Genomic DNA, 21,992 nt, shown 5'->3' on the forward strand with positions numbered 1-21,992 from the left:
CACTGATCAGCTATAACATAAAATCCACCTTCCTAATATTGTGTTGATCCCCTTCAAGATCTGATCTATTGAGGCATGGACTCCACTTGGCCTCTGAAGGTGTGCTGTAGTATCTTGCATGAAGATGTTAGCAGCAGATCCTTTAAGTCCTGCAAGTTCTGAAATGGCTGACACATGCCACAGGAATTTGGAGGTCAGGTCCACCTTGAACTCATGTCAGAAATGGTCATGTAACTCCAGCCATTCCTTAATCACTTTTGCAGTGTCACAGAGAGTGAAGAGAAGGTCTCTGTGTCACATTATCCTGCTGAAAGAGGTCACTGCCATTACCTCTTCTGTTGGATGGGCCATATGGCTAGCCTTTACTCACCAAGCAAATCAGTCAGCCATAGTCACCCATGACCCTGTTGCTGGGCCACCATGGATCCTTCCTTCCTTGGATCACTTTGGTAGGTACTAACCCCTGCATACCAGGAACACCCAACAAGTCCTGTTTTTTTTTGTTTGTTTGTTTTCCCAAACACTCTGATCCGGTTGCCTAGTCGTCACAATTTGGCCCATCAAATTCGAACAGTGTCCGATTTTCCTGCTTCCAACACATCAACTCCAAGAACTCACTGCTCACATGCTGCCTAATACATCCCACCCTTTAAAATGTGTCAGTGTAACACGCTTAAATTGAAAATTCTTTTCATTAATAAAGAATGTTTCCTATGTGGCCAGATTCTATCATGCCTCTGATGGCTGGGTAAAAAAAAAAAAACAGTCACAGTACATGGAAAAAGCTCAGCAGGGGGCAGAATTTCCATGTAAATGGAAAGACGCGTCCTATTCTGCCCCTGATTGGGTAATACTCGTTGCCATCGTTGGTTTGATTGGTTTGTTTTACGGTTACGGGCCGTGAATCACGGCCAATCAGAGTCAGAGGAGGGCGGGACGCCGCCTCGCCGGTTCTTTTGACAGAGTCGTGACAGAAAATCCATATGAAACGATGGCATCTCCAGATAACACCCCAACCCCCCCATATTTTATTATTTAGTTAATAAAATATGGTTCACATCTCACAAGTTCCTTCAAAAGCTTATTTTTTGTGTTCTCAGTCACACTTTGTTGGCGTATATTTATTATTGTCATAGCTGTGTATTCAATATGACCACTTAAGTTGTGATAGTGAGTGCATCTTTTCACACTGATTTCAATAGCAGATATCTTATTATAATGTCCATTGGTATCAATCTTAATATTTTTATGAATACATGTTTTAATTTATGATATACCACCACTGGCACACCATCGGGACTGTGGTCATCGTGGCCCCGAGGGGTGTGGCCCCCGCTGCGGCAGGCGTCCCTTATTTTTCTGTATTGAAGGTGGCAACCCTAGTGTGGTGTGATACATTATTACATCAAATGTGGTTGTTTTCTAATAATAGCACATCAATACCTGTGGGTAAAAAAAAATTGTAATATTTGGAACCATCTGTAAAAGCCTATGACAACAATTATCCATCTATCCTTTTTCTGACACCATGGAGGGAGTGGCAACCCATCACAGGGAACAATTACACATACACAATTTTAGAGAGACCACAACTAAAGTCTTTAGAATGGGAAAGGGGACTGTCAAAGCACGGAGAGAACATACAAACTCTACACACCCAGAGCAGAGAGTGTTTAAAACCCAGAGCAGAGAGTAATTAAAACCCTGTTGCTGAAGGTGCAAGGCATGCATGCTAACCACTGAGTCACCGTGTCCAGCTAACAACAATCAATTCAAGAAAATAATCATTTTTTATTCCACAAATTGAGGTATCTTTCCCCCATTTCTCTTCATTCATCCCTGAAATACATATCTTTATCATGTATCTTGCTACCTTGCTGCTATCTCTAGCAGAAACAAGTTCTCATCAGTGAACCTTAATAAGTCACAGTATTCTGTGATATTTTTAATAGTCCCACAACACACACATGTATTATTATGACAAAACAAGCAGGGCTGATTCATGGAACAAGGAGATCTATTGTAGCACATTTGCAGAGTAATGATCTCTCTATCCGTTGTTACCTAGAAAAAGATGGGTTCTGTTTTGAGTCTGGTGTCTTGCTCATGCTGCGATTTTCTTTGGTACCTCTGGATTGTTCATTACACCTCAAAATCCACATCCAGAAAAATGTTTTTGACAATATCTATATATGAATAAAATATATTATATTAGATTGCATAGCTTGTATTAATATAACATAAGATTATATTGAGAGTGTTAAAGATCTATACTTCCCTGGACTTTATTAACTTAATAAGCCGTTAAACATAATAAGCCGTTACAGCTAGACACACTGAAATGTGTGGGGACAAAAAAAATCTTTCACTTTTCCACATTTCTCTCTCTCTCTCTCTCTCTCTCTCTCTCTCTCTCTCTCTCTCTCTCTCTTGCTCACACACACACACTCTCTCTCTCTCTCTCTCTCTCTCTCTCTCTCTCTCTCTCTCTCTCTCTCTCTCTCTCTTTCTCGCACTCTCTTTCTCTCCTTCCCTCATATACCATCCATACAGGTGCTCTTCGTTCCTGAATGCCAGACCGAGTTTGTTCCTACTGGAGTCATGTTGTCCACTCTCCTTGTGCCATGTCTTCTGCTTGCTCCATGCATTCACTCTGGTAAGACTGCCACATGATTAGATGACTTTTAAAGGCAATTCTGTCATAACAATATATTGACTGTGCGAGAAGTAAGAAAACAAAAAAACAAAAAAACATAAAAAAAACAGAATATTGTAGTGGTGCTGATGAGAACTTGCTGTTGCTGTTTTTTACTAAAGTAGTTGCTTATTACAGTATTTAATGGTTTATTGATTGGAAAATGAAATTATTATTGTCTTGAATTTCAGTTGTGTGTTCGCAACCTCAGGAAGCAATTAAAATACATTTATGTATGCACACTGAGAAATCCATCATAGATTATGTGTTTATGTGGCTTTTATTACTGTTCATGTTTTTGTGCTTTAGTTTTCTAAAATAATTTGCATAAACTAATGCAGTGAATAAATTGTTAATAAATAACTGCAGAAATGATTTTTAAATGTATCATTGTCTAAAACTGTTAGAAAGCATGATAGCTTCAGGATACACATTGATTAACAACGCAAGTAATATCTGTGTGAAAAGTCCTAGAAAGATATTTATTGTGAGACTTAATCATCACCTTTGGATTTCCCCATGCACCCTTAATAACTTGTTTTTACCTGAGCCATTATTTAAATTCTATTTGATTTGACTTGCTTTCAAATCAAATCAGTTCACTGTGCTATTGTATAAGGGATTATATTGTACCTTTCTGAACTGTACATATCGTATTTAATCTGTACTAACACTTGTGCTATTGTATTGCTTACAAATACCCTACATTCCCACTGACCTTTTATTTGATGATTTACTCCCTTCTTTTCCCTCTTTTGTGCCTTTCATTGTCTGTTTTTAAGGTGCTTATTAGAGCATAATCAGTTAAAGTTCAGTTAATGTACCACCACTGAGATTATTAATTTCAACCCTTGGCTAGAAGTTAAAGCATGGACAAAGAATAGGGTAGAGGGTATTTTTCTGCCCCTCATTCAAAATCAAAAACATTTTCATAGTAATTATATCGTATTCTTGAATCTGATTCATTTCCTGAAAACAGAGATTGCTGCAAGACAAATCACTGGTGCAGACAATATTTCCAAAGGTTTGTTGACCCTTGATCATCACACCCATGTGTTTTCTTCTCCAAACTGTTGCCACAAAGCTGAAAGCACACAATTGTCTACAATATTTTTGATGCTGTAGCATTTTGATTTCTCTTCACTAGAACTAAGAGACCCAAACCTTTTCCCTGTGAACAAAGTAAGCTCTGTGAAGACATACTTTGTCCTGCACAGAACACTGACCTCAAGCCCATTGAAAACTTGTGGGATGAACTGAAACGGAGACTGTTTACAAAGCATTCTCATCCAACATCAGTGCCCAACCTCGCAAATACTCTTGTATCTGAGTATCCATAAATTTCCACAGCCATATATCAAAATCTAGAGGTTATAACAGCAAAGATGGGAACAACTTTGGAGAGCGATGTTCAACAAGCAAATATGGGTGCGATGAACAGGTGTCCACATAGGTGTATTAACATCCTTTTTCTATTTCATTATTGTTTCTATAGTGTAATCTCATTCAAATGAGACTTGGCAGGTGCTATAATCTAAACCTTATAATAAATAGAATATAGCATGTTAAACAAAGAAATAAATCTAACATTTATGATGAAATATTCTGTGATGATACATCAATTCAACATTTGTTTCAGCGCTTTGTAACAGTCTAAAAGTTTTCTGAAACAGGAGAATCTTCAGGACAGAGTACTTTGCACTTTGCAGTATCACGGTAACACGAGAAGCTTGTCTTATTAACTTCAAGTCAAAGTTAAAAAAGAGGCTGTTGAGGTGATGACTCTGTACCTGCTATTATGTAAGTTACAATTATTTTGGTCCTGCCAAATCTCTTGTCTTGCATATTTAGTGCTATCTCTACTACCGACAATCCTGATTCAACAAATCAGCTAATTAAAAAGTTCATCCTGGGTGAAGGTGGGTGTGTAAGAACAGGAAGAAATACTCAAATGTGCAGAACATGAGGTACTCCAATAGCTTGGTTAACTTAAGGTTGGTGAATTTAATTTCCAAAATAAATATTAAATGAATTTCTTTTTAAAGGACACCGACTTCAGCTTTACAGTAAAAAAAAAAAAGGAAAACAGAACTATTAGCTCCAGTGCAAGCACAATTTGATCTTGTTGTTGTAAATTGTGAGCAGGTGCCAAATGTTATACAACTATTACCATTTGTAATCGGATCAGTGGTCAAAGGATAAAAATACCAAACCAGTGAGCATTTTAAAAAACCTTCTCTTCAGATGTCATTCTGGGGAAACCTACAACACAGTGTTTCCCTAACAGATTGTTCCAAGTAGAAAGCTGAGATTCCTTAATTATCCAGTAAACTCTTAAAGAATCCTTGAAGATCCCAATTTAAACATTTCCTTTGTTTCAGCTCAGTGGTGCTACCAGAGCCAGTATTCATGTGACAATAATTGCAGAAGTAAGTTCAAACAACATTAAACATTCAACCATTTATTTATTGGTTAGGGTGGCATGGTGGGTCCTCAGTTCAATCTTGGGTTATAATCTGTGGATATAATCTCTTAATGGGTTTCCTCCACGTTCTGCAGTGCACTCTGAACTCCCACAAACATGATGGTATGGCTACAATCAATTTGCCTGACCTGGGAAAGTGTGAATACATGAGGGCAGAGTACCCTGCACTGGACAGGACTCCATCCAGAATTTATTCTCGCCTTACCCTCAGTGCTCCCAGGATAGAATCCTGACCCACCACAACCCTAACCAAGATAAAGCTCTTATTAAAGATGAAAGAATGAATAATAATAAATAAATAATTTTCAGAGCCCAGTGAGTGGGCAAAAGACTTTCTAGATTGTGGAGGCCAGAACCAGTCACCCATTAACATTGTCACACAAAAGGCAAGGCTTGACCCCTGTCTAACCCCGATCATCTTTGAAGGTTACACACAAACTCTGAACGTTACTGTGCAGAACCTCGGAAATACTGGTGACTCTTCAATTTCATTCAACTTTCTTCTTTTAATTTGGAAAATCTGTCTCAGCTGACTTGATTTCAGTTCAGTTCTAACAATCACAGTAGTATGTTAGCCTATTTTGGTTTTCTTACACTTAATTAGGTTTTGATTATACTTAGCATCATAAAGCACTTAAATCATATGCAGCATATGAATTCTGCTTTCTTGTTGGTAACATTTGCACTTCCATAGCTATGCTTACACTTCCTCCATCTCTGCGGATCCGAGGTGGGGCTCTGCCTGCCACCTACAAGGCCATTCAGCTGCATCTACACTGGGGAGTGAATGACGGGCCAGGCTCAGAACACACTGTAGATGGGGAGCAGTATCCTATGGAAGTGAGATCATAGATCACCTTCAGATATTAAGTTTATTACAGAGCAGAAACATAAATTTTTCATTCTTTCATTCTTTGTTAAACCCGTGACTGCTATTTTTTTTCCGGTGTTTCATCTCTCCCAAAGCTCCATATTGTTCATATAAAAGAACAATACAATACACTGAAGGAAGCCATTAATGATACAGTAGGGGTAGCAGCTCTTGCCTTCTTTTATGAGGTAAAAAATCTCTGGTTGATGTAATGTCTCTATATGAAAACAGAATTATGCAGTATATAGTTATCCAATTAATGATTTTATGACCTCCTTATTCTTTGCCTTAGGTGTCCACAGAAGAAAACCAAAAATTCACTCAACTGATTCAGGCTTTGGGAAATATTCCATATAACGGTGAGCTCCTATAGACATTGTGAGATGCTAAATTGTCTGGACACGCCATCCAAAGGAGACCATCAACAAGGGTCCGAAATAGCATTACATGTTGAGCTTTTTATGTTGGAAGAGTTCAGTTTTACTCACCTATCTAGCATCAGCCTAGGCAATCTAGTTTGTTACTATTTGGTTAGCCCTCACCTTTGGCAATAACATTTACAAACTTTGAGGAAAAGTTAATAAACGAAACGTGTTATATGATTATTGTATTCATAAAGGGAACAGCAGTACTGTCACAGAATTCCGGTTGACTGATATCTTGCCTTCGTTGGACAAGCTTTCCAGTTACTATCGTTACTCAGGTTCTCTGACCACACCAAGCTGTTATGAAAGCATCCTCTGGACGATCTTCCAGCAGCCTTTTTACATCAGCCAACAACAGGTAGATTGATGATTTTCTCATTAACACCATTTCACTTGGTATCACCCCGTATTCTTTTAAGCAAGTTTCATTGTACTATTGATATTATGATACAGGAAACACCATTTTAAGCTCTTTTTTTTGTCATAAAATAAATATTTCTATCTTAGCTCTTAAAATGGGCACAGACAGCACATGGGTCCTCTAAACTACTGCTTCTGTTTAATTTTGATTAAAGTAAAATCCTGTGTCACTGCTAAAAGTAGATAAAGTCAATTAAATTTGCCAACCCCTCAGAGATGAGTTACATTATTTGTAGTCCATTCTGCAGAGATAAACCCCAACAAGGGCACTTTGAATGGGGTCTATCCAGCAGTCATTTGTTGCCACTTGTCAAACTGATGTGATGAGAATTTTATTTTGTGGGCTCTTAAAATTACTTTTCAAAAGGAACAACCAATGGACACTTTGATTCTGAGATTTTTTTAATTGAATTACAGTGGCGGTGACAGACAAACAAGCTTACATTTAAGTGTGGGGTCCAATACAAATGCTGGTTGTAAGACTGGAATATAAACTGTACAGGTCTCCATGCACACTTTATTATAAGCTTTCCAACTCTAGCATGTGTGTGGAAACTAGGGAACTCTGAGAAAACCCACACCGACACTGACAATATACTGTAGGAAACTCCACACAGACCTGTGCTGTGATGTGGCAAGGCTACGCACTGAAACTACTTTATTGTGCCTATATTTTCTCATGGTGTAGGGTGTAGCCTTAGGGGGCAAGACTGCTTACTCATGAAACCATCACTTGATCACAAAATGGACTGCAGCCATTTATAGCCATTGGGGATCATGGTTTTAAGCTTGCTCTCATGGATGGTATATTTTCATATATGATCATGCATCAGTGTTTAACCAGAAAGCATCATCAGCATTGGAAGGTTCCTCTAACCACTAGGAGGAGACCTCATTACCATTATTCTTGTTTGTCTGTGTTCCACAGCTGGTGAACCTAACCAAGCAGATGTGGTTCGAGAGGGAAAAGCCCATGATTGAAAACTTCCGCCCAGTGCAGAAGCTAAACGGACGCATAGTGTACAAATCCACGGCATGTGTCTGTAGGTCGTCAGGACCAGTCTTTCTGTGTCTGTGTGTCCTCTGTATTTTCGAGCTGATACAGGGTATATTCACATAATGCACTATCTATAATTTCAGGATAAAAATCCAAAAGAATCACAATACATGTACATGTGAGCACATTTAAAATATAAAAAAGGCAACTGTTTATTAATTTGTTTGCAATATGATTAAAAACTTGCAACAAAATTCCACAAAGAAAGCCCCAATGAATTATAGCTAAGATGTAACAGACTGCTTGGATTTATAATGAATGTATAAAGAAAGAAGCTTCAAAGAGAAGCCATAATTTTAAGCCATATAAACATGACTTACATATGACATTATGCAACATATCTTGGGTAAGGCTCTTGGGGGAAAAATAAAGATATTCTCTTTGTAACATTCATTCATTCATTCATTCATTCATTTTCTACCGCTTATCCAATCTACCTCGGGTCACGGGGAGCCTGTGCCTATCTCAGGCATCATTGGGCATCAAGGCAGGATACACCCTGGACAGAGTGCCAACCCATCGCAGGGCACACACACACTCTCATTCACTCACGCAATCACACACTAGGGACAATTTTCCAGAGATGCCAATCAACCTACCATGCATGTCTTTGGACCGGGGGAGGAAGCCGGAGTACCCGGAGGAAACCCCCGAGGCACGGGGAGAACATGCGGACTCCACACACATAAGGTGGAGGCGGGAATCGAACCCCGACCCTGGAGGTGTGAGGCGAACATGCTAACCACTAAGCCACCGTGCCCCCCTTTGTAACATAATGGATGCAATTTGATGAGGCAATTATTTGTACTTCACTGTGCTGACATCAACAGTGCTTGACCCACAAATGGTTACACAAATGGTATAATTACATTAAATGTAATAGGTTAATGTCAATTAAAAAAAAATTACAAAACAAAATATAATCTAAAAACACTGTCAAACATTCAAACTCCAAAACTACTCAGAATATTTTATTTATTTACTTTGTTTGTTTATCTATAATATAACAATCCTGAAAGTCGGGGGTACAGCAGCAATTTATAAACATATAGGATTTTGACAAAGCCTGTAGAATGTTATACATAGATGCTACCTTTAAATGATCCTACAATAAAGAATTTGCTAACATTGATTATTATAAGTTTGTGACTGTGTACATTACGGTTGCAAGAATAGTTATTTGTTGTGTACTTTCAGCCAGGCTCTCATGTGTTCTATCTGGGCTGTAACGCTACTCTGTGCGGTGCCTCCTGGTGCACTGTATTGCTCCACACTGCTTGTGTAGTCCCACACGGTGGACACGTCACTGTCAAACAAAGGGCTAAATAAAAGAAGAGGGAAGAGAGTCAAGAGTCAGATTTTTTATTAAACAAATGCTGAATTATGTGTTTTATTTTATTGCAGTGATAGAAATCGTAACTCATTTTTTATTCATTTATTCCTTCAGTAACTTTTTTGCCCGTTATTATGTTTGTAATTTTGTACTTAGGGGTGGGAGGTATACATTAATTAGTCTTTAGGACTATTATATCCACATATTTCACAAAGAAAATTTGTGATAGTCATTTTGGAGTCAGCACGTTCTACATGGTTACCCTGATGAAGCTAAGAACAACACCAAACATCATAAGGGTCTCTTAATGAGTAAAAGCAGCTGAGGGAAAGAGAAGGTGTGCAGTGAGAGAGAGGTACTTGATCCTAAGAAAAACAACACAATATACCTGTGAAAGCATTCTTTAAAAATACTCTGCTGATTTTAATATGAGTATTATGGAGAATGAAAGCTAATTACTATGACAAATCAGGAAACTATTAACCTATAGAGGATATGACAGGATGGATATTGAAGTTAAATAATGTGAGCATGCATGCATGGAAAAAGCTTAATTAAAATTCCACTGATCTGTGGGTGTGTGATTGAATCCTTACCTGGCAGTATGGAGGTCTTCCACAGTAAGCTGGTTCAGTGGGACACCTTTAGACTCAGCTTGATAGACAGCTTTTCCTGAGCAGCTATGAGCTTCCCTAAAAGGCATCTACAACAAACACATGGATAATTAAATTTTAATTAATACCTCAACATTACACCAGCACAGCTGTGATATGATTTACTTACTCCTTTCCTGACAAGGTAATAGGCCAGATCAGTAGCCAGCATGTCTGGACTGAGCGCTGCCTCCATGACTTTCTGATTTACCTGCATTAGGTATCAAAAAGGAACAAATTAGTTTTACTTTCACAGCAAATCAACATTTTTCCTTATGAAACCTGTTAAAACTGGTGTTTGCTTAAGTCATTTACCCAACAGCCAATAACGTTTACACACAACAAAATTAATTGTATTTTCTTCTTTATATTTTTATTTGTTTTACGTCCCATGACAAGCTTCTTGGTGCCATTTTTCAGTGTCCAATATTTTTTGAATTGGAAATAAACTCAGGTAAGAACTAAAATGATGTGTACTCACCTGCAGTGTAGACATGACACCTGTAGCCACCTGCAGTACAGCATGCAATGAATCATAAGTGTCAAACATGGCCTCTTTATCCTCCTATAAAACAAATCCACGTGTGATTAGTGCCTAAGAAAGCTTTACCACACAATATTACTCTGTTCTCTCTATAAAACCAATGTCACTTTACCTGTAGATCTTTGTTGTATGTGCTGGGGAGTCCCTTTAGTACCATCATAAACCCTGCGCACTGAACCACATTTATGGATTAAACATCTGAACATGCTTTATAGGACACTTTGCTATATAAATTGCTTGAGAATATGTTTGGGCTGATTTTCCCCAGTGTCTTCAGTTTTAGGTCTTACTCTGCCAAACACTCGTCCTGCTTTGCTGCGGATGAGCTCCAGGCTGTCAGCATTCTTCTTCTGTGGCATCAGACTGCTCCCAGTGCTGTCCATGCCAAATACACAAACAGAGATTTAACTAACACAGCATTTCTAACAACTCTTTTTAACAACACACGGAAAATAAGAGCATGATCACAAATGAACAAAATAGATTCTGATTTGTATTGTTGCTTAAAAATGATCTTTGGTGTGGGAGTTTTGTAAACATGAGAAAGAATTACACCAACAAAACACTAATATAAGAGCAATCTATTGTAGTCATCAAGTACACTGTGCCAGGCTGGTGGTCCTCAGATTTGAACTCCGATCAGTATCAACGCCTTAACCACTAAGCTACCACTTCCCTCTGAACAGTGTTTTAGTAAATAGACATGCTCACCTGTATGCATCAGATAGCGTGACAAAGGAGAACTCTTTAGTGCTGTACAGCATCAAATCCTCTGCCAGCTTACTGAGGTGCATGAGACACATCGATCCCCAGAAAAGGAACTCAGCTGCCAAAACATACAAAAATCACACAAACCAACTATATAAAGATATCTACATTGAACATTATCATAATATTAGTGAAATATTTCAATGTCTGCATGTACTTTTCCACTTTTAATGTAAAGTGTTCAGAGGCAACTGGACAAAATAGGATAATAGGGTTAACCAGGGTTGTCCAAGTGTTCCTTGCTGGGGAATAAATTTATAGAATTAAATAAAGCATTAGGAGCCTCAGACTCTCTGTAATAATATATTATAATAGTCTGCTGAATGCTGAACAGTATTGTGTATATTAAAATTTTGTAGACACACACAGTTAATGGGCCAACTGATATGGTAGCCTAGTGGTTACGGTGCTGGGCTACCAATCGGAAGGTTTTTGGTTCGATCCCAGATCCACCAAGATGCCACTGTTGGGCCCCTGGGCAAGGCCCTTAACACTCAGTTGTATAAAAATAAGATAATTAAGTCGCTCTGGATACGGGCGTCTGCTAAATGCTGGAAATATAAATGTTTCAATGTGCTAGAAGGCTGAATTTTGGATTCTTTTTCACTTTTTGCACAAGCACTCAAAAGTAAAAATACTAGTATGCTGTAAAACAGGTCGGGGCTGATCACTGGGAGACACTCATTAAATATCTTCACTTGTTGTGGTGTGCAATTGGCCTACTTTAAATATGCCTGTTATTTAAGACTCCACAATGCATGTTAAACATTAAGTGAAAAGGTTCATGTGAACTACTATAGTGTGTATAATAAACACGTACAAAAAATAAACTATAACTAAACAGACTGAACAAATATTGTCCAATCAATGTACAAATTCGACACAGCTAATAACACTGAATCATATGTGAGGGTTGTACCTGTAGCTTGCTTAAAAAACAATAATATTCCTATATGTTTCAATGAATGTCTGGTACTTATACTGGGTTTTTATTTGTATTTTATATTATTTTTATTAAATATTTTGACCATCACTGTGTAGAGTGAATACTGGGTTTACATTCCTATAAGACTTAAAATCAAAAAACATACCGACAAAATCTCTCTGTCCGGTTGCATCCATACTGTTGATGCTGATCCCGTCAAAGTTGAGTTCTGGAGAATTTTGAGCAACAGAGTAAACAATAACAGAATATATTAGAAAATATTTAAAAACACTAATTTGAACTATGTAGGAACCCACATGATTATGCACAAAAAATATTTCACAGAAATTAAAGTAATATAACAGGTAACTCATTTAATGAGTCTAAACTACAAGACACAGTAATGCAAGAAAACAAATACAAAAGAAACAAACAACAAAATAAGAAACCTTTTCGAAGAAGTTCCCTATCAATGTTGAAGGGGTTCCCAGCTATGGCTCCACTGTAAAACAACATTTAAAATAATTAGACATAGTTTATAATAATATCACCAGATACCCATATTATACACACTTTTGTTTGTCAAGAGTGCAAACATTTTGTCCCTTTGAAAGAAGACTTTAAGTCATCATATAGGCTTGAAAGCATGCACTCAATCTCAGTTAGCACAGACCTTCCCAAAGGCAGAATGTTGACCCGCTTCCTGATTTCCTCCAGTTGTTCCACGTCTCTGCTCAGTGCCACTGAATGACTGAAACAACAGCAGCACAGTGTTTATTGTCCACAGTTTATCTGGGCAAAATTACACTATTGACGACAATGTCTTTAAACATATTCACATCAAACAGACTAAGTTCTGTCTCTTTTAGACCTAAAAATGCATCGGTGAAGCTTTAAATCGGATTCCATGAACTGACATTATTTATTGCATTAGTTAACATTTATTATTAACAAACCACAAAATATATTTGTAACATGAAACTCACACAGACAATTGAAAAATGCCACCACCTAGTGGTAGAGCATAAAAAAATATGTGCTCTTGGTTTTTGTTTCTGGTGTATTGATTCGGAAACTCATGTTTTATTCACATGAACTAAAGCATGCAATAACATACATAAGGTCAACTTTAATGTATTAATTAAATAAATTCATTCTGTGTTAATGCATTTTTAATGTGTAATGTTTAAAGCATTCAATGTTTAATCAAGTATCATGTCACAAAGTAATAAATGTATTTTTTAAACGTTCTTTTTTCTTTAATTGCTTTTGCATATTAAATTCTTGCTGCAAATATATATTTATTCCCATTATAAAAATATTAAAAAAATGCTCTAGAAATGTGTGCTTTTAGACTAATCAGTTCACCTGCAACATTCTGTAGAATATGTGCTTTAATGCAATCGTGCATGAACATAGCAGAACATGAGCCTAAAAACAAACTCAATGTAAACACTAAGACACCATCATCGCATAAGCTGTGCATAGTTTCTTAGGTGTGTAAAAAAGTGTACCTGAGAATCCAGTGGCTCCACCTGATTGGCTGTGCTCTCTGCATGTGTGTATATCCAGGAAAAAGGATGTTGATTTCTCTACAGGGCAGAGAAAACCATGGAAAGATGGGGAATAATGACAAGACAACCGCATGTATCAAAAAAAATAGATCCAATAAGAATTTATGTTATGTTCTTACGCGGCTGCCCTGTCCACCATGGTAGTTATAAGTTGGATGGTGTTTCCCTTCAGAGTGGTGATAGCATCCCGTAACCACAGCCGCATATCTGTTACAACCTATTCACGCAACATATAAAACGAAACAACATTACAAAATGCACACAAATGAGTTTATGTAAGTAACAAGACATGACAGGTGTTATAGGAAAATTAATCAATAGTGTGTTGAATAGTGTTACTCCCTCATCAGCCTCCTTTTCTCATGCTCCCTCTTGGTCTCTTTTGAGATTAATTAGAAAAACAAACTAATTCTCATTCCTGAAGTCTCTCCCATGGAGGAAACTTACTGACCATTCCAATTTGTCCTGAGACTGGTTCCATAAATGTTGATTAGTATCTCCTTACAGTAATCTGCATCACAATGACTGTTCTACATTTTTTATTTGTTGTGTAAAAGCTAAAAAATATGTTGGTTTTTTTTTGCTACATGTATTATGTCCCTGTGAATGAGCTGTTACTACAGGTATACAATAACACATTATACTGTGTGACTTAATATAAACCTTTAAATTGAATCAGCACTACTTTCAGAGCTACGGTAAAGAAAATTAATCAGTGCTTTCTGACCAATCAGCTTTGAGAATTTAACATTGCTGTGGTTTAAATGTTAGTAAAATCAGTAATGCTTGAATCATGTACAAAGTGAGACCCACTTGATCATTCCTGCTCCTGCCAGTATGAAGCTTTCCAGCTGCCTCTCCAATCAGTTCCTATAACCCAGACACACAGCATTAATAATGATTAGCACCACATTTTAATGACAACACTGTACAATTCCATAGCCTGTCTGAAGATTGGGGTTCATTTAACTGAACTGTCAACACTGACAATTTGTACAGCAGTTATTTCACAGAGAAATACATCAGAGATCAATGGATCTTCATTTAATTCTATAGATTGCAGTAAATTGCCTGATATGCCCTTGTATGTCATGTAATGATGTATTTTTTAAAAAAATACTTATACATATATTATACCTATAAATACTTATATGCAACTTCCTTTTGTCCATTCTATACAAAGCAGTGTGTCATGCAGTGCCATTAACCACATATGCAAGTATATTATTTCAGCTCCATGATTAGAGTTCTTTTGACAGAAAGGCTGTGAGTTCTGAGCTCCCGTTCTGGAAAAACCCCTCAACTGCTGATTTCAGCTATGCCTGTATCAAATTCTGCCTCATACTCTGCCTGGGGTAAAAGCATCTGCCAGATTAATTCAAACAAAATGTGTTTTGACAGTAAAATGCAGCTCACCTTTAGTCTACGTTCATTGGCTGTGTGAATATCCTCATCTCCTGGCTTGATCTGGAACGTACCACTGGACCATTCACCCAAAACCTGATTTAGCACAGTTAGAGGCAGACATTTCTACACTGTGCTCAACAGGTTTTGTAATGCAACACAACAGTGAACCAGTACAGATACATTTTTGGCCTAGCATGGTGCCTTCTTCAGTGGTGTCATGTGACTCGGGGTCTATTGTTGTTGTGAGCAAACAAACGTAGTTTATTATGTCCACCTACTATACCACTGTTCATGACCGGGTAAATCAACTAAAATAAGGATCAGTTACGGAAAATGTTGTATTTATTATCATTATAACTAAACAAAAACATGAATGAATGTTAACAACAGTTATATTTCATGCTTAACTATTAGTTAGCTATTAACTATTACTAGCCACTTTATCACAAAATCCACCTAAACTGGTGACTCACCATCATGTGCACCTACACCACCAATGGTTTCTAAACCTTACGATTAAATAAAAGGACTCAGTGTAGGTCAGTGATGTATTAAGCTCTAACATGAATATGAAATTGAACTCCAGGAAAAGGTTCAATTCAGTTAATTTCAATTCGATTTCTTAAATGCTGACTCAATCCCACACACAAATCTCACCATTCTTGTTAGGCCAGAAACATTGAAAGGGTTTCAAAGAAGGAAGCAAAAATTCAAGCCAACTAACCCGATCAAGGCCGTCCTGAATCTGCACCATTTCCTCCTGCGTGACCAGATTGGCTTTGTGTAGTGCCTTCACATAGGCTTTACTGCCCTTGATGTCTGCATCCCACATCCGATGATCATATGATATTGATGCATTAAACTTCTCCATGATAGGATCAGTGTTCCCTATAAATCTACCACCCCACAACTTGTTTCCCTGCATGGCATAAAAATATAAACAAAGTTGAACAAAGTACAACTGATGTGATTTTTCATCTTGTACCACACCACACCAATCTGATTATAGTCTTTAATTTATGAAAAGCACATTGTACTATTAAACACTAAATTATTACATTTAATGTTGTGTAAAATCTGAATACTTAGTTCCTGTTATATTCCTTGTTATAGCATCTATAACCAGTTGTTCCTTCACAAGCCTTTGTTAATTTTTATTCTCTTGAAGTTAATACAGAAGACCACAGTTTGTCATGTCACCGAAAAGCCCATCAATCATTTATACGTCCATAACAACGTGTTGTAACTATAGAAACTATCTTAAAATGAGAGCATTATATTGTATTCATCTATATTTTTGATTTAAAGCATGTTTGAAGTGTTACAGAAAACTACACTCCCTGTTAGCTACATTACTCTTGTAATTTAGTTCTAGTAAAAAAGTAAACAAGCTAAAGTTTGTACATTTAAATGGGCTGAATAAGTACTTTTAAGATTAAGAATAAAGGTGGATATATTTTATATTTTCAAGACTACTATCAATGTCGCTTTAAATTCTCCACAAGACGAGAAATCTTTACCTCAGCAGCTGCCATGGTTACTTCTTCAGGCTCCTTCGACTTCCCTACTTCAGTCTCTATAACCAACCGAACGTGATAAAATATTTCTTCAGTTAGGACATACAAGAATTAGACGCAAATCTCTCAATAATCTCGCGAGAGCATAAGCAGTCTCACGTAAGCAAAACGAGTCTAAGAAAAGCACAATTGCCTGAGGGGTAAACGGTTTCCTAGCTGTTGCATGAACGATTCATTCATTCAGCAAGGGAGTCGATGTAAAATAAGAGAAAGAATCGATTCTTCAAACACAAATCAAGAGTCGACTCCCAAACGTTGCACCCGTCGCTCACTAAATTACCGTCATCATGAATGTTCAATAAATGGAATATGAAGTCATGTATTCTTCTTCTTCTTCTTCTTCTTCTTCTTCTTCTTCTTATTGTTATTATTATTATTATTATTATTGTTGTTGTTGTTATTATTATTATTATTGTTGTTGCGTTGTGTAGTTGAATCTCCTTTTCTGTACTGATTTACTTTTGTAGAATCGACTCAAAACGTCTGGAACCGTAATCAGTATTCAAATCACTTGATGCGACCCAGTAATATAATAAAAATAATTACATCATCGTTCAGTTCAACATTTAATTAGTAAGAAATGTACTGAATACTAAATATCAACAATACATGTTAAATAAAAGAACTACATGAAATAAAATATTTTTAAATGAAGCAATACAAAATAAAGTTGACAAATAGTGATAAACAACACAACTTGCTGTAGGAACGTACCGTATTGAGGTAATGTTTCCACCGGATTATTTTACAGGGGTGGACCGGTGAAGAAACCAAGGATGGAAGTGTAAGAAACAGTTTTAGCTATAACGATTTAAACATGTTTATCTTTTTTTTACGTAACTGGTTAAATACGTTGGTGTGTTGACAATACTTTAAAGCATGCTAGGTGATGACAAAGGTAGGAGAAATCCAGATGTTTCCAGCTTTGTAAAATTCACCACGTGCAGTTTTCGCTCAGTGAATATGTAATATTTGGGTATTTAGCAACTATCTTTGCATGACAGTGCTCTATAGTGGCCACCCACTATCTGGATTCTTTAATTGTCTCACGTGTCGTTGAAAATCTCACATTTTCGAGTGTTATTTGCTAGTTCTCTTTTAGTTTTGGCTTGTAGCAGATACATATGTTTGCAGTTGTTTGTAACTCTGCAAATGTTGGATACGTTTATATTGCCCACCTTTCAGCATGATAAACGGACTTGATCTGTTCATACTTCACAAAGTAGTAAATCCTTTGGAGAATAAATGTAATATTCTGTCATGGCTGCATTGCAGGAGGGACCCTAACGCTGCGATGCTCAGCAATTATGAGGTCAGTAAAGATTCACTGAAGCATATTTACAATGTATAAATTAGCCATGCTGGCTAACGGTATGTTTGTAATTTGTGTTTTGATCATACTAGGTGTATCAGCTGCTGATGGAGCTTAAAGAGAAGAGGAAAGAGAGTGTTAAAAACAAACACAGCACTGGGCAGCAGAACCTAAACACTATAATGTATGAGGTTAGTGATGTAATGAATAGTGTTGTGAGTTCAAGTTAATATATTACATCCTTACATTTTATAATCTCATACAAATAAAAATGATTAAAATAACAGATGTGGTTTGTATTTATAAATGACCATGTTACAATCATTAAAACCTGGATGAGCTTTGAGGCATACACTAAGCAGTCACATTATTAGGAACATGCTATGAGATTCTGGGCCATGTTGATGTTGTGATATTGCATTCAGTTGTATGTTCATGTTCTACCCTATCCCAAAGTTGCTTTATTGGATTCAGATCTGGTGATTGGGAAGGCAACTGAAGTACGATAAACTCATTGTCATGTTCATAAAGCCAATCTGAGAGTTTGAAAGAAATAATGCTTGTTACATGGGGATGGAGCTCAGTGGTAGAGTGCATGCTTTGCATGTATGAGGTCCTGGGTTCTATCCCTGACATCTGCCATTTCAGTGCTGTAGCAGCTCAAAGGTTAAGGCTTTGGGTTACTGATAAGAAGGTTGGGCTTTCAAGGTCCAGCACTGACAACCTGTTGGGCCCTTGAGCAAGGCCCTGAACACTCTCTGCTCCAGGGCAACTGTATCATGGGTTAGAGTTAAATGATGCAAATAGTAATGGGTAGTAATGAGAGACTTCTGATATTTTCCTTAATATTATTTATCTTTGTTGCCTAAATTGAGTGAACCAAGATGACAGTGCCTATTACATGTATGAGTATGTGTATACTAAATATAAAAGGAACTTCAGCATCTTTGTTCATTGACTTTGTTTTTCATCTCTATTTTTCTGAATAGACTCTTAAGTATCTTTCCAAAACCCCATGTGCTCACCAGGGTCCTGAGACAGTGAAAGACTTTCTTAGAGCGATGCTTCCACACAAACTCACCAAGTGAGTATAGTGTCTTATGTTGTTAACACCTCATATAATCTTGTCACTGTATTCCACACACTACTGAGGTTTAAATAGCAATATGTAGTTTTAAAGCAGCTCAGTGGTGTGATTTAATTTCATGTCATAAACTAATCACTGAGTGGTTTGTCTGCCCTCTGCTGAGGAGTTCTGTAGTTTGCACTACCTGATATGGGACAAGTCTTGCACTCATCTAGCTCATGTTTTCTGGATGTCACATGAGTATTAATTAGTTTTATTATTTTAGACTTCCAAGACAAAAAAAAATATGATAAAAATATCATAATAAATGTTTGTTGTTGTATACAACTGTTCTTTTTTTTTAGTGAATGAAAATATTAATGAATACAATTACTTTCTTAAGTAGAAATATATCCCATAATGTTGTCCTTCAGTATGTGAGGTTATACACAATGATGTAAGATTAGTTCAAAATATTATATAATTAATATTGCTATCTAAATCCCTATATTTTGCTATGTTTGATCATTTTAAGGTTTAAGTTTCATCGCTTTCACAGAGGTTCTAACAGTTAGAGCTGTAGCATTTATACTTTTTGATCTTTTCACACCTGAAGGCTTTGCATTTCCACTTTATCAGCTGTCTGATCATTTAGAAAATTTACCTGTAAGAAAAGCCAGTTCAGTGAAGGAAAAAGGATGTAGGGTGTGTTTAGCGGTTACTTTCTCTTCATGCTGATTTTATCTGACTTTATCTTGTTGAATTGGGAGTTCACAGGCCTGGTTTTGTAAATAGAAATCATGGTGAACTGTGGTATGTGGACTTTTAAATAAAGCAATAAAGCAAACAAAAAAAACATCTCTTCCACAGATATAAATGAGGGTTTTTATAAGCAAGAGTCTGCCTCTCTGCCTTCTAGCATTTTCTGGTTAGCAAATATTTTTTGATAGTTTTTATATCTTTGACTCGGTAAACTGTGTATTTGTATTCTACAAACACACACTCCTCTTGTATTGTGTTCATGAATCCGGGATATCTAAAATGTCTTCCTATTAATTGTTTATTTATAGATTCAATTGTCTGTTTAGTCATTTGTGTTGTTTTGTGTATTGATGTGGCACGGCATGAAACAACTGACACAAATTGGTGCGACCCCCCCTTTTTTGACCTGAGATTCAGGTTTGTCCCCACACATACTAACTGTACTGCCTTGCCCTACATTTTCTTTCTTTATAGAGCTGAGAAACTGCAACTGCTGAACCACAGACCACAGACGGCTGTTGAGATCCAACTGGTCAGGCTTTGATTTATTCTTTGCCTTGTAATTTGTACCTTTTCTGACTCAGCCTGTCTCTCATAAGGATTGGAAGTCATGTTTCATGAGCTGTATTTTTTAGACTATAAAACAAGGGTTACTTTTTTGTCCTCTAGCAAGCTTGCTTGTAGCTGCAAGATATACAACAAGGTGATGATTTTTGCAGTAGATTAACATGGTCTGGATATTTTTAAAACATGAATAAAAACATTAAAACCAACTGCTGCATAAACCTGCCAACATAGACGAGTTATATATTCACCCGTAGATTAGGTAGTTCAGCTTGGAAGAGAATCAGGGCCTGGTTAATATTAATGTGCTGTTCCTGATACAGTTTCATGTTTTTGAAGCAACCGTAACTTGCACGGGGTCCTGTATGTATAAACAGATTAACCAACATACACAGTCAGCAGTAAAGCTGCAAGATTTATTTACATTTTCTGATTCTCAGCAACTAGGACTTTGCTTTATGGTTTCTCAGTGCTTTGTTTGGTATGGGGAACTGATTGTATTATTATTAGAATGCAATTAATTAACTTTAGGGTTGTTTTACTGCCTCCTTTTGATTATTTTCATATATTATTATAGGAAAATAATTTTTTTGACTGTAATTTTCTCAGTCAGAATTGTAGTGTTTTGTCATTACATGTAATGCACCTGATTGGAAGTAGTTTTAAAAACTTACTTTTCTGGATTGTTCTATTTAAGCTACAAAAATGTCTACCTTTTTTCTGCTCAGATGGTAGAAGAGAGTGAAGAACGGTTGACAGAAGAACAAATCGATGAGCTTATTCAGACTGTTACAGACATCCTCCCTGGAGATCCTCAGCAAGAAGGTGGTGCCACAGAAGACGCTGAAATGGGCACCAGCACAGATCAGTGATTTAAAAAAAGAGATCCAGGAATCAGCATCAGCTGATCTGATCTTTAAAAGTAGCATCTGGATGTTTAAAACAAGCACCCAGACATGTACGAGATATTGGGTATCTGAAGTTTTTCAAATAAGGAGAAATTCTTAAAATACATAATTTGGTTTAATAATGTCATCTGTACATAAACCTATTGTAACTAAGTTAGCACAGAACTGGTTAATGCGTATTGCCTTCACACCTGCAACATTTTACATTCACTCTTTGCATAACATTTTGCAACTGAAGCTTGCAGCATCTTTGCATGTTTACTAGGAGCAGGTTGGTATCAAATCAGTGTTGACTGAGATACAGAGCTTTAACATTGGCTTCATATTAAAATGAAAATCAAAAAATTCTTAGCAGTTTGAACTTCTTAGACATGCATTGTTAAACCATATAAACCATCATGTGTGAGATTACCCAAAACAAAGGCATGGATTGAGACAAGTATGCAGGTTTACACAATGCTGAAGTGTTGGCTGTAAGCTTCCCTTGCTTAGATCTTCTGCGTTACAGATGTACACATGCTTTAAGGAAATTGTGTAAAGCTGAGCTGTTTTGAAGCATTTTGATCTTCATTACATTAATGAAAGTTTGAGTTATTTATTCACATTGTGATTTAATTAAAGCTGGATCATGACATGCTGAGGACCA

General features: G+C 36.8%; 4 protein-coding genes across 6 annotated transcripts in view; 2 read left to right on the forward strand and 2 right to left on the reverse strand.

Annotated features, from left to right (window-relative positions):
* Nucleotides 1–21,992, reverse strand: part of LOC132860195 (methyltransferase-like protein 27) — a 242,299-nt gene that overhangs the window by 128,218 nt on the left and 92,089 nt on the right. The gene's annotated exons all lie outside the window — the stretch shown is intronic.
* On the forward strand, nucleotides 125–8,450 carry ca4c (carbonic anhydrase IV c). Its single transcript, XM_060891593.1, has 9 exons — nucleotides 125–449; nucleotides 2,540–2,656; nucleotides 5,077–5,124; nucleotides 5,490–5,654; nucleotides 5,875–6,020; nucleotides 6,147–6,239; nucleotides 6,344–6,410; nucleotides 6,671–6,834; nucleotides 7,825–8,450. The coding sequence occupies exons 1-9, from the start codon at nucleotides 125–127 to the stop codon at nucleotides 8,014–8,016; spliced, it is 1,317 nt and encodes a 438-aa protein (XP_060747576.1). The 3' UTR covers nucleotides 8,017–8,450.
* Nucleotides 8,904–21,260, reverse strand: asl (argininosuccinate lyase). 2 transcript variants are annotated; one of them, XM_060890250.1, is made up of 17 exons: nucleotides 21,152–21,260; nucleotides 16,678–16,733; nucleotides 15,882–16,076; nucleotides 15,167–15,250; nucleotides 14,564–14,620; nucleotides 13,870–13,967; nucleotides 13,691–13,768; nucleotides 12,850–12,927; nucleotides 12,626–12,678; nucleotides 12,343–12,405; nucleotides 11,195–11,309; nucleotides 10,774–10,858; nucleotides 10,596–10,655; nucleotides 10,421–10,504; nucleotides 10,070–10,150; nucleotides 9,883–9,989; nucleotides 8,904–9,274 (listed from the first exon to the last, which is right to left on the reverse strand). In XM_060890250.1, exons 2-17 carry the CDS (start codon nucleotides 16,690–16,692, stop codon nucleotides 9,130–9,132), a joined length of 1,398 nt encoding a protein of 465 aa, XP_060746233.1. In that variant the 5' UTR covers nucleotides 16,693–16,733; nucleotides 21,152–21,260; the 3' UTR covers nucleotides 8,904–9,129. The 2 variants fall into 2 exon arrangements, with proteins under 2 accessions (XP_060746233.1, XP_060746232.1); XM_060890249.1 differs by lacking the exon at nucleotides 21,152–21,260 and having other exon boundaries at nucleotides 16,678–16,905.
* On the forward strand, nucleotides 17,408–21,967 carry crcp (calcitonin gene-related peptide-receptor component protein). 2 transcript variants are annotated; one of them, XM_060890255.1, is made up of 6 exons: nucleotides 17,408–17,518; nucleotides 18,010–18,046; nucleotides 18,139–18,237; nucleotides 19,036–19,130; nucleotides 20,349–20,406; nucleotides 21,167–21,967. In XM_060890255.1, exons 1-6 carry the CDS (start codon nucleotides 17,511–17,513, stop codon nucleotides 21,308–21,310), a joined length of 441 nt encoding a protein of 146 aa, XP_060746238.1. In that variant the 5' UTR covers nucleotides 17,408–17,510; the 3' UTR covers nucleotides 21,311–21,967. The 2 variants fall into 2 exon arrangements, with proteins under 2 accessions (XP_060746238.1, XP_060746239.1); XM_060890256.1 differs by lacking the exon at nucleotides 17,408–17,518 and adding an exon at nucleotides 17,547–17,632.

The sequence above is a fragment of the Tachysurus vachellii genome, chromosome 17 (assembly GCF_030014155.1).
Source record: "Tachysurus vachellii isolate PV-2020 chromosome 17, HZAU_Pvac_v1, whole genome shotgun sequence".
Lineage (NCBI taxonomy): Eukaryota > Metazoa > Chordata > Actinopteri > Siluriformes > Bagridae > Tachysurus > Tachysurus vachellii.

Excerpts from the sequence above, each read along its gene's own strand:
- crcp (XM_060890255.1), top strand. Across the intron at positions 18,238-19,035 it reads TAAACACTATAATGTATGAG|ACTCTTAAGTATCTTTCCAA; the intron begins GTTAGTGATGTA and ends TTTTCTGAATAG. Across the intron at positions 20,407-21,166 it reads CGGCTGTTGAGATCCAACTG|ATGGTAGAAGAGAGTGAAGA; the intron begins GTCAGGCTTTGA and ends TTTTCTGCTCAG.
- ca4c (XM_060891593.1), top strand. The coding sequence starts at position 125 with ATGTTAGCAGCAGATCCTTTAAGTCCTGCAAGTTCTGAAATGGCTGAC. Across the intron at positions 5,125-5,489 it reads ATGTGACAATAATTGCAGAA|AGCCCAGTGAGTGGGCAAAA; the intron begins GTAAGTTCAAAC and ends AATAATTTTCAG. Across the intron at positions 6,021-6,146 it reads GGGAGCAGTATCCTATGGAA|CTCCATATTGTTCATATAAA; the intron begins GTGAGATCATAG and ends TCTCTCCCAAAG.
- asl (XM_060890250.1), bottom strand. Across the intron at positions 14,621-15,166 it reads CCAATGAACGTAGACTAAAG|GAACTGATTGGAGAGGCAGC; the intron begins GTGAGCTGCATT and ends TCTGGGTTATAG. Across the intron at positions 13,769-13,869 it reads ATGGTGGACAGGGCAGCCGC|AGAAATCAACATCCTTTTTC; the intron begins GTAAGAACATAA and ends TCTGCCCTGTAG.